We start from the raw sequence: 13,619 nt of genomic DNA, 5'->3' as shown, positions 1-13,619 counted from the left end.
AGAATTGGTTGTCTAGAACAGAGAGTAAAAGGAGGTTTCTGGGGGCGATAAAATAGCTTCAATGTATAATGTACAGACAAAGGTATGGTAGGATGTGAATACAGGTGAGGTAAACCTAGGTATTGAGTGATGAGAGAGATATTTTCTCTAGAAACATCATTGAAACCAGGTGATGTCATCGCATGTGTGGGTGGTGGAACAGAAAGTTTGGATAAGGTATAGTGAGCAGGGCTAGAGGCTCTACAGTGAAATAAGCCAATTAACATTAACCAGAACAGCAATGGACAAGGCACGCTCAAGGTCCTAAATGATATCTTAATCGCCATCGATAAGAAACAATACCGTGCAGCCGTATTCATTGACCTGGCCAAGGCTTTCGACTCTGTCAATCACCACATCCTCATTGGCAGACTCGAAAGCCTTGGTTTCTCAAATGATTGCCTCGCCTGGTTCACCAACTACTTCTCTGATAGAGTTCAGTGTGTCAAATCGGAGGGCCTGTTGTCCGGGCCTCTGGCAGTCTCTATGGGGGTGCCACAGGGTTCAATTCTTGGACCGACTCTCTTCTCTGTGTACATCAATGATGTCGCTCTTGCTGCTGGTGAGTCTCTGATCCACCTTTACGCAGACGACACCATTCTGTATACTTCTGGCACTTCTTTGGACACTGTGTTAACAACCCTCCAGACGAGCTTCAATGCCATACAACTCTCCTTCCGTGGCCTCCAATTCCTCTTAAATACAAGTAAAACTAAATGCATGCTCTTCAACCGATCGCTGCCTGCACCTGCCCACCTGTCCAACATCACTACTCTGGACGGTTCTGACTTAGAATATGTGGACAACTCCAAATACCTAGGTGTCTGGTTAGACTGTGAACTCTCCTTCCAGGCTCACATCAAACATCTCCAATCCAAAGTTAAATCTAGAATTGGCTTCCTATTTCGCAACAAAGCATCCTTCACTCATGCTGCCAAACATACCCTTGTAAAACTGACCATCCTACCGATCCTCAACTTCGGCGATGTAATTTACAAAATAGCCTCCAATACCCTACTCAATAAATTGGATGCAGTCTATCACAGTGCCATCCGTTTGGTCACCAAAACCCCATATACAGTACTACCCACCACTGCGACCTGTACGCTCTCGTTGGCTGGCCCTCGCTTCATACTCGTCGCCAAACCCACTGGCTCCAGGTCATCTACAAGACCCTGCTAGGTAAAGTCCCCCTTATCTCAGCTCGCTGGTCACCATAGCAGCACCCACCTGTAGCACGCGCTCCGCAGGTATATCTCTCTGGTCACTCTGGTCCTTCCAGTTCTCTGCTGCCAATGACTGGAACGAACTACAAAAATCTCTGAAACTGGAAACAGATCTCCCTCACTAGCTTTAAGCACCAGCTGTCAGAGCAGCATAGCCCATATATAATTTAGCCCAAACAACTACCTCTCCCCCTACTGTATTTATTCATTTTGCTCCTTTGCACCCCATTATTTCTATCTCTACCTTGCACATTCATTCACTGCAAATCTACCATTCCAGTGTTTTACTGGCTATATTGTATTTGCCACCATGGCCTTTTTTTTGTTGCCTTCACCTCCGTTATGTCACCTCATTTGCTCACATTGTATATAGACATATTTTTCTACTGTATGTTTGTTTTACTCCATGTTTGTTTTACTCCACATTCTGTGTTGTTGTATGTGTCAAACTGCTTTGCTTTATCTTGGCCAGGTCGCAATTGTAAATGAGATTTTGTTCTCAACTTGCCTACCTGGTTAAATAAAGGTGAAATAAATAAACAAATAAAAACAATCAATATCCCACAAAACACAGGTGGGGAAATAGCTACCTAAATATGATCCCCAATCAGATGCAAAGATAAACAGCTGCCTCTAATTGGGAACCACATTAGCACCAACATAGAAATAGATATACTAGATCACCCCCTAGTCACGTCCTGACCTACTACACCATAGAAAACCAAGGGCTCTCTATGGTCAGGGCGTGACAGAGTGTCCTGGAAAGTTTTTTTCTTTACTTCCCGGAAGACAAGGCCTTGGGGGGGGGGGGGGCGACCTGAGGCCGTCAGCCTATTTTAATAGCACCCGCGGACGTCTAGTAAAGACCATTCATTTGCCCTATGAAAATCCTCATCAATCATAAGGTAGCTGCCACATATGTAGGTTATTGTTGAAAGTTGAATTAATCTCCCAGTGTCTGGTGGAAAGCAGACTGAACCAGGTCTTCCTCTAGGATTTTGCCTGTGCTTAGCTCCATTCCGTTAATTTTTTATTTAAAAAAGTCCTTAACAATTACAAGCATACCCATAACATTATGCAGCCACCACTATGCTTGAAAATATGGAAAGTGCTACCCAGTAATCTGTTGTATTGGATTTGCCCCAAACATAACACTTTGTATTCAGGTAAAAAAAAATGAATTGCTTTGTTACAGTATTACTTTAGTGTCTTACTGCAAACAAGATGCATGTATTGGAATATGTGTATTCTGTACAGGCTCCCTTCTTTTCACTCTGTCAAATAGGTTAGCATTGTGGAGGAACTACAATATTGTTGACCCATTCTCAGTTTTCTCATATCACAACCTTTAAACTTTGTAACTGTTTTACGGTCACCATTGGCCTCACAGTGAAATCCCTGAGTAGTTTCCTTACTCTCCGGCAACTGAGTTAGGAAGGACACCTGTATCTTTGTAGTGTTTGGGTGTATTTATACACCATCCAAAGTGTAATTAATAACTTCACCATGCTCAAAGGGATATTCAATGTCTGCTTTAAAAAAAACTTATCTACCAATAGGTGCCCTTCTTTGAGAGGCATTGGAAAACCTCCCTGGCCTTTGTGGTTGAATCCGTGTTTGAAATTCACTGTTCAACTGAGGGACCTTACAGATAATTGTATGTGTGGGTTACAGAGATGAGGTAGTCATTCAAAGATAATGTTAAACACTATTATTGCACACAGAGTGAGTCCATGCAACTTATTATATGACCAATTTTTATTCCTGAGCATATTCAGTCTTGCCATAACAAAGGGGTTGAATACTTATTGACTCAAGACATTTCAACTTTTCATTTTGAATGAATAATTCTTTGATATTATTGGGTATTGTCTGTAGATCAGTGACAAAAACAATCTCAATCGAATCCATTTTAAATTCAGGCTGTAAAACAATACAATTTGGAAAAGTCAAGTGTTGTGAATACTTTCTGAATGCACTGTACATTGTCAAAGTAAACATATAACAACGATGGTCAAAGACAGGAATATACGAGACTGTTAGTTATAAATCAATAAACTCTTACCTTTCTCTCACTCTTTCTCCCTTTCTCCCTCACTGTCCCTTTCTCTCTCTCTGTTTTTTTCTCTCTCCCTTTCTCTCCATTAATCAATTGCCATGGTTACCCTGGATATAAAGGCTCTATCATTATGTCATTAAATGGAATTGAATTATGGTGAACGAAGTATGGAGAGAATCAATAGAAAACGAAGATGAGTCTAGTAAATACGGCGAAGGAAGGAGCGACAGGAGATGGGGCTATTTTCAGATGAGAAAAATGGATTGACAAACGACAAGACAAAGAGACAAAATAACAGGAAGACAAAGATACTGTTTTGATCGGTAAACGGTATGGGCAACATTTTCTGTCCACAAAATAGCACTAAAATGCTAAAAAATATTTATAGCAGGAATGATCTCCTACCGTAACTTAGCTTTTTACGATGTCTGTGAGAAATCTGTGTTCTTTAAAGCGGTTATCGACAATCCCTAGCAGTAGCATTCCAAACTTGGATTAATAGTAGCTGTCTTGTCAACCTAAAATGGTTATTATGGGCAAGTTTCTGTGCTGTGTTTTGCGGACAGAAAACAAGGTTACAATAAGCCTGGAATCTACTCTTATTCAGTGAATTGAAACAATCGTGAAACAGAACCATAATCACCGTGAATTCCAGGATAGCTTACAACAACAGCTCCGCTCCTACACGTCAAAACGACATCCTCCGCATGCACGTTCCTTGCTATGATCACTGATCTAACATGAATCCTAATTGCTGATCGCAATCAGGTCTCAATCCTTACTTCAAAGGAAGGCGAGAGCGGAGCTTTTTTTCCAGACCTGGTATTTTACCTGTTCCTTCTGTGAGGCTGGGGTCCATCAGTGCTGGTAGGGACTTTGCCACTCCAGTCTTCCCCCTGTCTCTGTTTCTCTCCCTCCCTGCCATGGAGCCCTGGCCCCTCTGACGGTTCCTCTGGGCGTCCATGGATTTCAGCTTGCGTGTGTGCTTGTGGCCCTTGTAGTGAGCCTCAGCCTGGTTCTGGTCATGGAGGAGACAAAGAAACAGTATGAGAGAGGAAGAGATCCCTGGATCTCAGCATCAGAACAGAACTGAAACAAAAAATGACAAGAAATTAGGAAAGGGGAAGGATTTTGGCAAAAAACTTGGTAACTAGTTACACAGTTCATACAGTGCATTCGGAAAGTATTCAGACCCCTTGACTTTTTCCACATTTTGATACATTACAGCCTTATTCATTTGTTTTTTAAAAATCTACACACAATACCCCATAATGATAAGGCAAAAAACGTTTTTTTAAATGACTGAAAATGTATAAATAAATTAAAAACTGAAATAATATATTTACATAAGTATTCAGACCCTTTACTCAGTACTTTGTTGAAGCACCTTTGGCTGTGATAACAGCCTCGAGTCTTCTTGGGTATGACGCTACAAGCTTGGCACACCTGTATTTGGGGAGTTTCTCCGATTCTTCTCTGTAGATCCTCTCAAGCTCTGTCAGGTTGGATGCGGAGCATCGCTGCTCTCCAGAGATGTTCAATCAGGTTCAAGTCAGGCTGGCTGGGCCACTCAAGGACATTCAGAGACTTGTACCGAAGCCACTCCTGCGTTGTCTTGGCTGTGTGCTTAAGGTCGTTGTCCTGTTGGAAGGTGAACCATCACCCCAGTCTGAGGTCCTGAGTGCTCTGGAGCAGGTTTTCATCAAGGATCTCTGTACTTTGCTCCATTTATCTTTCCCTCGTTCCTGACCAGTCTCCACGTCCCTGCCGCTGAAAAATATCCCCACAGCATGATGCTGCTGCCACCACCATTCTTCACCGTAGGGATGGTGCCTGGTTTCCTCCAGAAGTGACGCTTAGTATTCAGGCCAAAGAGTTCAATCTTGGTTTTATCAGACCAGAGAATCTTGTTTCTTATGGTCTGAGAGTCCTTAGGTGCCTTTGGCAAACCCCAAGCAGGCTGTCATGTGCCTTTTATTGAGGAGTGGCTTCCATCTTGTCACTCTACCATAAAAGCCTGATTGGTGGAGTGCTGCAGAGATGGTTGTCCTACTGGACGTTTCTCCCATCTCTACAGATGAACTCTGGAGCTCTGTCTGAGTGACTAAGGCACTTCTCCCTGATTGCTGAGTTTGGCCAGGTGGCCAGCTCTAGGAAGAGTCTTGGTGGATCCAAACTTCTTCCATTCAATGATGGAGGCCACTGAGTTCTTGGGGACCTTCAATGCTTCATAAATGTTTTGGTAAACTTCCCCAGATCTGTGCCTCGACACAATCCTGTCTCTGAGCTCTACAGACAATTCATTTAATCTCGTGGGTTGGTTTTTGCTCTGACATGCACTGTCAACTGTGGGACCTTATATAGACAAATGTGTGCCTTTCCAAATAATGTCCAATCAATTGAATTTATCACACCTGGACTCCAATCAAGTTGTAGAAAAATCTCAAGCATGATCAATGGAAACAAGATGCACCTGAGCTCAATTTCGAGTCTCATAGCAAAGGGTCTGAATACTTATGTATTCAAGGTATTCCCGTTTTTCACATGTTTATGAATTTGCAAAAAATTCTAAAAACCTGTTTTCCCTTTGTCATTATGGGTTATTGTGTGTGGATTGATGAGGGGAAAAAATATGTAATCAATTTTAGAATAAGGCTGTAACGTAACAAACTGTGGGAAAAGCCAAGGGGTACGAATACTTTCCAAATGCACTGTATACATACTGTATACAGTACATCACAGCCCCGTCAAGTAGTTCTTCAATTAATTGACAAGCATAGCTTGAGTCCCAAAAATGTAATGAGTTTTCGTGAACGGAGCAGTCTACAGATGTATTGAGCATTCCCTCTGTGTTCCTGTGTCTCTGTGTGCTCAGTGAGTGTGAGTGTGAGTGTCCGTTTTTGTGTGTGTGGACTGTGATGGTTCTTCTATGTGGGGATTTGGATGCCAGCAGAGAGAGGGTGTCTGCGTTTAATGCTTTTCCTGGCTGATAGGTGGAGAAAGGCTCGGCGACAACAACAACAACAACACAACACAACACACACAACTTTCACAGAGATAGAGGAACAGGAGCACACATGCACACATACACCGTCAGAGTGATGAACGATCTGACAAGAGAGGAGGATAGCTTCAGCCTGTAGTATTGTGGCAACGGAGTTGACTGACTTACGGTGGAGTTGAAGCGGAGGTGACAGATGTTGCAGGAGATGATCTGTTTCCTCTTAGGCGGTGCAACACCGAACGTGTGGTTGATAACCGCCTTCTGAACCGGGTCCATCTGTCGCACACAAAACAAGCCAGACTAAACACAAACATTACTCAGATTAAGTGGTGTCTAACTATTACATGGGCGGTCAACCAACCCTCCTGGGGAGCTACTCTCCTGTAGGCCTTTGCTCTAAAATACCTGGCTCATGTTCATCAGGGCACACAATGGAAAACTTATAGAAAACTTCGCAACGGAAAGGGAAAATGAGCCCAGGTATTCCCTGTTTCAGTCTGTTTGATTCCGTTTGTGGCCTAATGACCACGACCCTAATCAAGGTCTTGAGGAGCACCTGATTAGTAGAATCAGGTATGGAGGAAAATCCTGCACCCCTACAACCACCCCTACAACTAAGGTCAGGAAGGATTGCACAACGCCAGTCCTCGAGGGCCCTGCTGATTTCTTGATTGGCAAGAGATTTCTGAACAAAATAATTTGGTCTGATATTATGAGGCAAGGACATAACAAGACAGCCAGCCAACACTGCTGCCCTCCAGGACTGTAGTTGAGCATCCCTGCATGATGCCATCAAATAGAAAAACTAACAGTCAATCATGGATCTCTCCATGTGCAGCTTCTCCATATTTGAGTGGTGTGATGTCACTTCCGCCTGCACTTGCCACAATACACCTAATCCAAAAGATGTGACAAGGTATGTTTCGGAGTTCATAGATGTACAGTGTGTGTATACATGTCATCAAGTACATAGAGGAACAGGTAATAAGACAGGAACTGGACATTGTGTGTGGGTGTGTGTGTATGTGTGTGTGTGTGTGTGTGTGTGTGTGTGTGTGTGTGTGTGTGTGTGTGTGTGTGTGTGTGTGTGTGTGTGTGTGTGTGTGTGTGTGTGTGTGTGTGTGTGTGTGTGTGTGTGTGTGTGTGTGTGTGTGTGTGTGTGTGTGTGTGTGTACATGAGCATGCGCATGAATGCCTGTGTGTGTGTGCTTTGGCGATATTCCATTTATACCGTATACCGGGGTATTTTGAAATACAAACGATATGATTTTCAATACCTCCCCAAAAATATATATTTAAAAAATGTGGGTTGGGGGCACATCCCCTCGCGGGGGCTGCGTGCTACGCCACTGCTTATAACTACAAATATAGCGGAACTATAAGAAATCAAAGATTATCAAATTATCAAGCCTTGGGTTCCAGCTATGCATTTGGTTTGCTAACTTGCTAACTAAGTGGCTAGATGTCAAGATCAAGCTTATTGCTTAGAACAGATACATGCAAACCCCCTCCTGGATCAAGATCCCTGTTGCCTAAATTTTTTGTGTGGCAATTTTATTTATTTAAATTGCGCTCCTTCGTATATACCGTATACCCCGGTTGTCATGTTTTGTCATAGATTGTCATGTCTTGTCCCTGTGCTTTCTCTTCTATTCGTTTCCCCCTGCTGGTATTATTAGGTTCTTTCCCTCTCTCTATCGTTCCGTTCCTGCTCCCAGCTGTTCCTCATTCTCCTAACTACCTCGTTTACTCTTTCACACCTGACCCCTATTTTGCCCTCTGATTAGAGTCCCTATTTCTCCCTCTGTTTCCGCTTCTGTCCTTGTCGGATCCTTGTTTGCTGTATTGTGTTCTTGTTCCGTCCTGTCGTGTTTTTGCCTTCATCAGATGCTGCGTGTGAGCAGGTGTCTCTGTCAGCTACGGCCTGCGCCTACCTGAAGCGACCTGCTGTCTGTGGCCGCTTCTCCTGTCCTTCCCCTCTACAGACTAGAGGATTTCTGTTATGGATTCGGGATTTGTCGTTTTCAGTTGTGGACTTGAATAAACTCTGTTTCTGTTAAGTCGCTTTTGGGTCCTCACTTCACCTGCATAACACCGGTATGGTACATAAACGGTATGAAAATCTGGATACCGCCCAACCCTAGTGTGTGCATGCCTGTCTACATGCATGTGTGTGTGTGAGAGCAGCTCACCATGTTGAAGTTGGGGAAGAGGTTGAGGGGGGAGGAGGCGTTGACGTGGAGCGGCAGGAAGTGCTTGAGGTCCAGCTCGGTCTGGAGGGGCCGTCCCGGGAGGGATAGGGAGGCCAGGAGGGGGTTGGCCTGGGACAGTGTACCTGTAGAAGGTGGGTGGAGGACATACAGATGCTGAAAATCCATTGTCTTCCAACAGGTGTTGTCAATTCTACCTGACATACTATCTGGCGTAAGACAATGGGCTAAGGCTAGAATTCATCTGTCACTGATAACTCTTTGCTGTATTGGCGGTGTCAACGGGAGGTGATCAACACACCTCCCAAGCTACTTGGTAGACTCTGACTTCCTATCATATATATGTCATTTAGCAGACGCTTTTATCCAAAGCGACTTACAGTCATGTGTGCATACATTCTACGTATGGGTGGTCCCGGGAATCGAACCCACTACCCTGGCGTTACAAGCGCCATGCTCTACCAACTGAGCTACAGAAACATCATCCTTGTGCACTCAAAGACTGACATCTTATGGACATTTTCAATGGAAATTAATACAAAGCCACACCTCTCCTTGAAATAAATTCTGACTGCCGTATAGGGATAGGAATTCGAAATTATTTTGCTATTCGAATAATATCATGACATTTATCCAGATAGTTGAAATACAAGTTTATTTCAGGGACCAGTGTGTGTGTGACAGTCAGAGAGAAAGAGAGAGAGAGAGAGAGAGAGAGAGAGAGAGAGAGAGAGAGAGAGAGAGAGAGAGAGAGAGAGAGAGAGAGAGAGAGAGAGAGAGAGAGAGAGAGAGAGAGAGAGAGAGAAGCCAAACCGACTCAAACTAGTTAGACAAACTTGTTGCTGCAATAAGTTATATATTAAACCATCTGGAAGTGCTTGTCTTGACCACATCAAATTGTTGTAAAGAAGCTACCTAGCTACAGTAGCCAGCTAGCTAAAGTAGTTAGGCTAATTGAGGCTATTTTGCGCTTGCTGTCCTTGTCTACAACAACTCCATTCATATGAAACAACAGCCTACCTGTTGGGTGATCATTGTAGCCTACTCCTTCTCATTTAGCCAACTTAATTCCGGAATTTTAAATCTCACTTAACGTCATTTGCTACACATGAAGCCTCTGACTGTAGCGCCACTTTGATTGACCAATGTCTTTTTTATGGGGCGCAGTCATAAAAACTGTCATAAAACAGTCATTTTATTTGGGGATGCACAATATATCTCCTGTAAATGGCAACAGTGGTATCGGCCGATGTCTAGTTTAACGCCGATGTGCAAAACCAATGTCAAAGCTGACGTGCATACCTATATAACGTAGGTACATCACGTAATGACACTACGTAAAATTTTGCGCTACACGTGCAACACAGCATTCCTAACCTAGCCCACAATGTCTGCTGTGTGGATCGAGCAGTCAACAAGTCGAGCAGTCATTTGAAGGAGGAAGAACATTTCAGCGAGATAACTCAATCCATTAACGTCAAGATAATGGAATTCATTGCCCTTGACAATCAACCGTTCTCTGTCGTGGGTGATGTTGGACTTCACGACTGGTCGAGCACCGGTACACACAACCAATTGCGCTATTTTTCAGATGTTGCCCTACCGGAGTTACACAGTAATATCGTCACTGCTATTAGCTTTGCGACATACTATGGAACGCCGTTTGGGTCTTTGCGTGTCAAAAAGGATACATGTCAAATAACACTATTTGACAATAACACTATTTGACGCGTTAAATAAGCTTTTAATTTGACACGTCAAATAACACAGTTTTATCATAGAATGTTGTGTGTTCTGAATTTTCACATGCAAGCCGAGCGCCACCATGACTATCAGTAGCACTGTCAAAGCTGTACAAAAAATCTGTAAACACAGGCCACGAATGATATGTTTACAATACCATGTTGGTAATAAAGCATTATTTGTTAAACTGCAATTTCACCGCAACTTCTGGGGTAGCTAGCTTTAGCTTGGTACCTAACTAGCACCAATACAACCAGCCTGAAAACAATGACCAGTAGAAACTGCAGTCATTTTCCTTATTCTTAGCAATGATTTAGGAATCCTTGTGAGGAAGTATTAGGTAGGTAGCCACTTGTTGTTCGCCTATTGAAATTGAACTTCAGTTCATGAAAATAAAAAACTAGCCAGACACTTAACCCTGTTGTCCAAAGCTAATGTTATAAGCAGCCAGCAAGTGAGGCTCGACCGGACCAGGTTATGTGTTGTGAAGCTAGCCACAATCAGGATTAGGCACAATAGTGGAATTTGCAGTTTGCCTTCAAAATAAAAAGACCACTTTAAAAGTGATGCAGAAGGTTACAATTGGTGGGATCATTCCATATTTAGACTAGATAATGTTAAACAAGTTTGAAATGTGAAGCAATGAAATGGGTTATCAGTCTACTCTGTGACACACACAGAACACAACTGTGAAGAGTTTACACAAATATTAGCTCTTATCGCGGGACTGTGACTGTGTGAAATCACCTCCCCAGTCAGCCGAATGTGTGTATTTATATTCATATTGCACTGTACAGCATTACCTATTGCTCCTCTTCGCACCCCCCCGTTCGTCTTCCCTCCCCTCCGTCCTTGTCGAGAGCGCACCTATTTACAAGGTACATAAGATCATGGACAGGATTGGTTCTTTCCCTCTTTCTATTTCACTCCGCTCTCTCTTTCTCTATCGTTCGATCAATGAAATGGGGTATCAGTCTACACAATACCCAAGCAATACCCATGGTCCTCCTCAGAGTTATCAGACTCCAAAACATCCACGCAATGTTTTTCCTCTGGAATAGTGTTCAATACACAAAGGTTGACAATAAATGTGGCACAATTCACAGTTGAGTCCCGCAATAAGAGCTACGAAGTTAATTTTCTCTGGGTGTCACTGAGTAGACTGATACCCCATGTCATTGATCCATAATCCATAGGTAAGGCTGTACAGTGAAATAAGTATGCCCCCAATGCAATTCTAAAGTCTAATTACATCCAGTGTGATTTCAACAGATTGTTGTCAAATTGACAAATCCTTGTCTTTTGTTGATTTTATATAACAACATTCCATCCTTGTTTAGCATGATCTATTCAATTATGGCATAATTCTACTATTTGTATTTATTTGCATCACTGTCAATGACATACTTTTATTTTGAAAGCCCACCGCAAAGTCCTCTCTTGTGGCTAATCCTTATTGTGGCTAGCTTCACGTAGATGGGTCCAACCACCATTAATCAAATAAATATCTTATAAATTAGGGATATTTTAGATGATGACACCTAGCTATATAGTTAGCTAGCTGAAACAGGTGATGTTGTTTTGGGGAAGAACATTATTTGCATCCATCAGCTAGCTAGCTTTTTTTTATGACCAGCAGGTGAACGAGACAACTTTGCCAGCATCATAGTATACGTATATCGATGAATCGTTGTGACATATGAAATACGAGTGATATTGTAATCAATGTGTAATAACTACATAAAAAATGTATGAACGCGTGAAATTATTATGTGATGTGCAGTCATGTTCAGGTCCTGATTGATCAACAAGCTTATTTGGCAAAGACCCAAACGGCGTTCCATAGAAATCCTGGTTGAGAATGAAATGACTGAACAAATGAACAACGAAACAGCACAGTAAGTATGTGAAAGAAATAGGTTTTGATGATGTTTTACTGGTAATGGGGACATACGTAAATGCCAACAAAATAACTTGTTGGTCAGTGTGGTGTGTGTAACCTTTATTTAACTAGGCAAGTCAGTTAAGAACAAATTCTTATATACAATGACCGCCTACCCCAGCCAAACCTGGACGACGCTGGCCCAATTGTGCGCCACCCTATGGGACATTTTAAATATCAGTTATCGGTATCGGGTGTTTTTGGCCAGGAAAATATCGGATATCGGTATCGGCCAAAAATGTCATATTGGTGCATCACTAGTTTTATTATAATTTTGAATGTAATGGTATATCCTTGTTGGCTATGTAGCAATGTCACAGATCATTTGATTGCATTTTAGCCTTTAAAAGCCATTCTCTCAAAAAATAATACTCTCCCAGGTAATTGAATACTAACGTCTGTTCGGATATTAGAATAATCGAATACCCGTGCCCATCCCTACTGCCATACTGAGTACTTCAATCTACACATTTCTGTCCTTCTGTCCACTAGAACTCTCAATGTGCTAAATTGTGCAAAAATAACCAGAATATTTTAAGGATTAAGGACAGCACTTAATCCAAATCAAGTTTGGAGTACTGCAGCTTGGCACACACATTTCTATTGTGGTACAGCTATAAGAGATTGGTCAGCAGAGAGAGAGAGAGATGGAAGAGAGAGAGAGAGAGAGAGAGAGAGAGAGAGAGAGAGAGAGAGAGAGAGAGAGAGAGAGAGAGAGAGAGAGAGAGAGAGAGAGAGAGAGAGAGAGAGAGCGAGCGAGCGAGCGAGAGCAAATGGGGCTTAAATAGCCAATTATATTACTTTTGATCTTGATGGAGGTGAACACTTCCCCTGGAGATATTACCATCAGCACACATTAATAGCGATCAGGATCCATTAAATAGAATGTGTGTTTGTGCTTTTGTGAGTGCGTGTGTGTGTGTGATAAAGCAGAAACTAGGGGAACATTTTCACCTCCAACTGGGTGCTGTGCTAAATTGTGACTTTTGGGGACCTTGACTCTCTCGTTCTTTCTATCTCCCTCTCTTTCTAACTCTCTCTCCTTCTAACTCTCTCTCCTCTATCTCTCTCTCTTACTCTCTCCCTTCACTCTCTCTCATTCTCTGTTTCCCCTTTCTCTCCCCCGCTCTCTCTCTCTCTCTCCCTCGCTGTCTCCCCACTCTCATCTCCCCCTCTCTCTCACACAAATCTGCAATTGATCTCAATAATCTTTCAAGCATTAAGTTACAAAAAGTACCAGGCAAGAAATGTAATGTTTTGCTCCATAGAAGCGGGTACAAACATCAAAACTGTGAGCGAATTTATATTTGGCTCAGAAAAATATTTTGGCTACAAGAATAGTTAGAGGTTTCATTTTTTTTGTTTTATGACATATTTTGGCATTCATTTGACACTT

General features: G+C 42.5%; 1 protein-coding gene across 2 annotated transcripts in view; it reads right to left on the bottom strand.

The window, feature by feature from the left end:
• LOC124048431 (zinc finger protein 385C-like) overlaps positions 1 to 13,619 on the bottom strand; it is a 166,024-nt gene that overhangs the window by 8,251 nt on the left and 144,154 nt on the right. For both annotated transcript variants that reach the window (XM_046369213.1, XM_046369214.1), the window contains 3 exons: positions 8,521 to 8,663; positions 6,497 to 6,604; positions 4,156 to 4,342 (listed from right to left, as the gene is read on the bottom strand). In XM_046369213.1, coding sequence (XP_046225169.1) covers positions 4,156 to 4,342; positions 6,497 to 6,604; positions 8,521 to 8,663 — 438 coding nt within the window. The remainder of the gene's footprint in view (positions 1 to 4,155; positions 4,343 to 6,496; positions 6,605 to 8,520; positions 8,664 to 13,619) is intronic.

This window comes from Oncorhynchus gorbuscha, linkage group LG11, assembly GCF_021184085.1.
Source record: "Oncorhynchus gorbuscha isolate QuinsamMale2020 ecotype Even-year linkage group LG11, OgorEven_v1.0, whole genome shotgun sequence".
NCBI lineage: Eukaryota > Metazoa > Chordata > Actinopteri > Salmoniformes > Salmonidae > Oncorhynchus > Oncorhynchus gorbuscha.
Note: the sequence above shows the minus strand (reverse complement) of the source record. Positions and strands in the feature narration are given on the sequence as shown.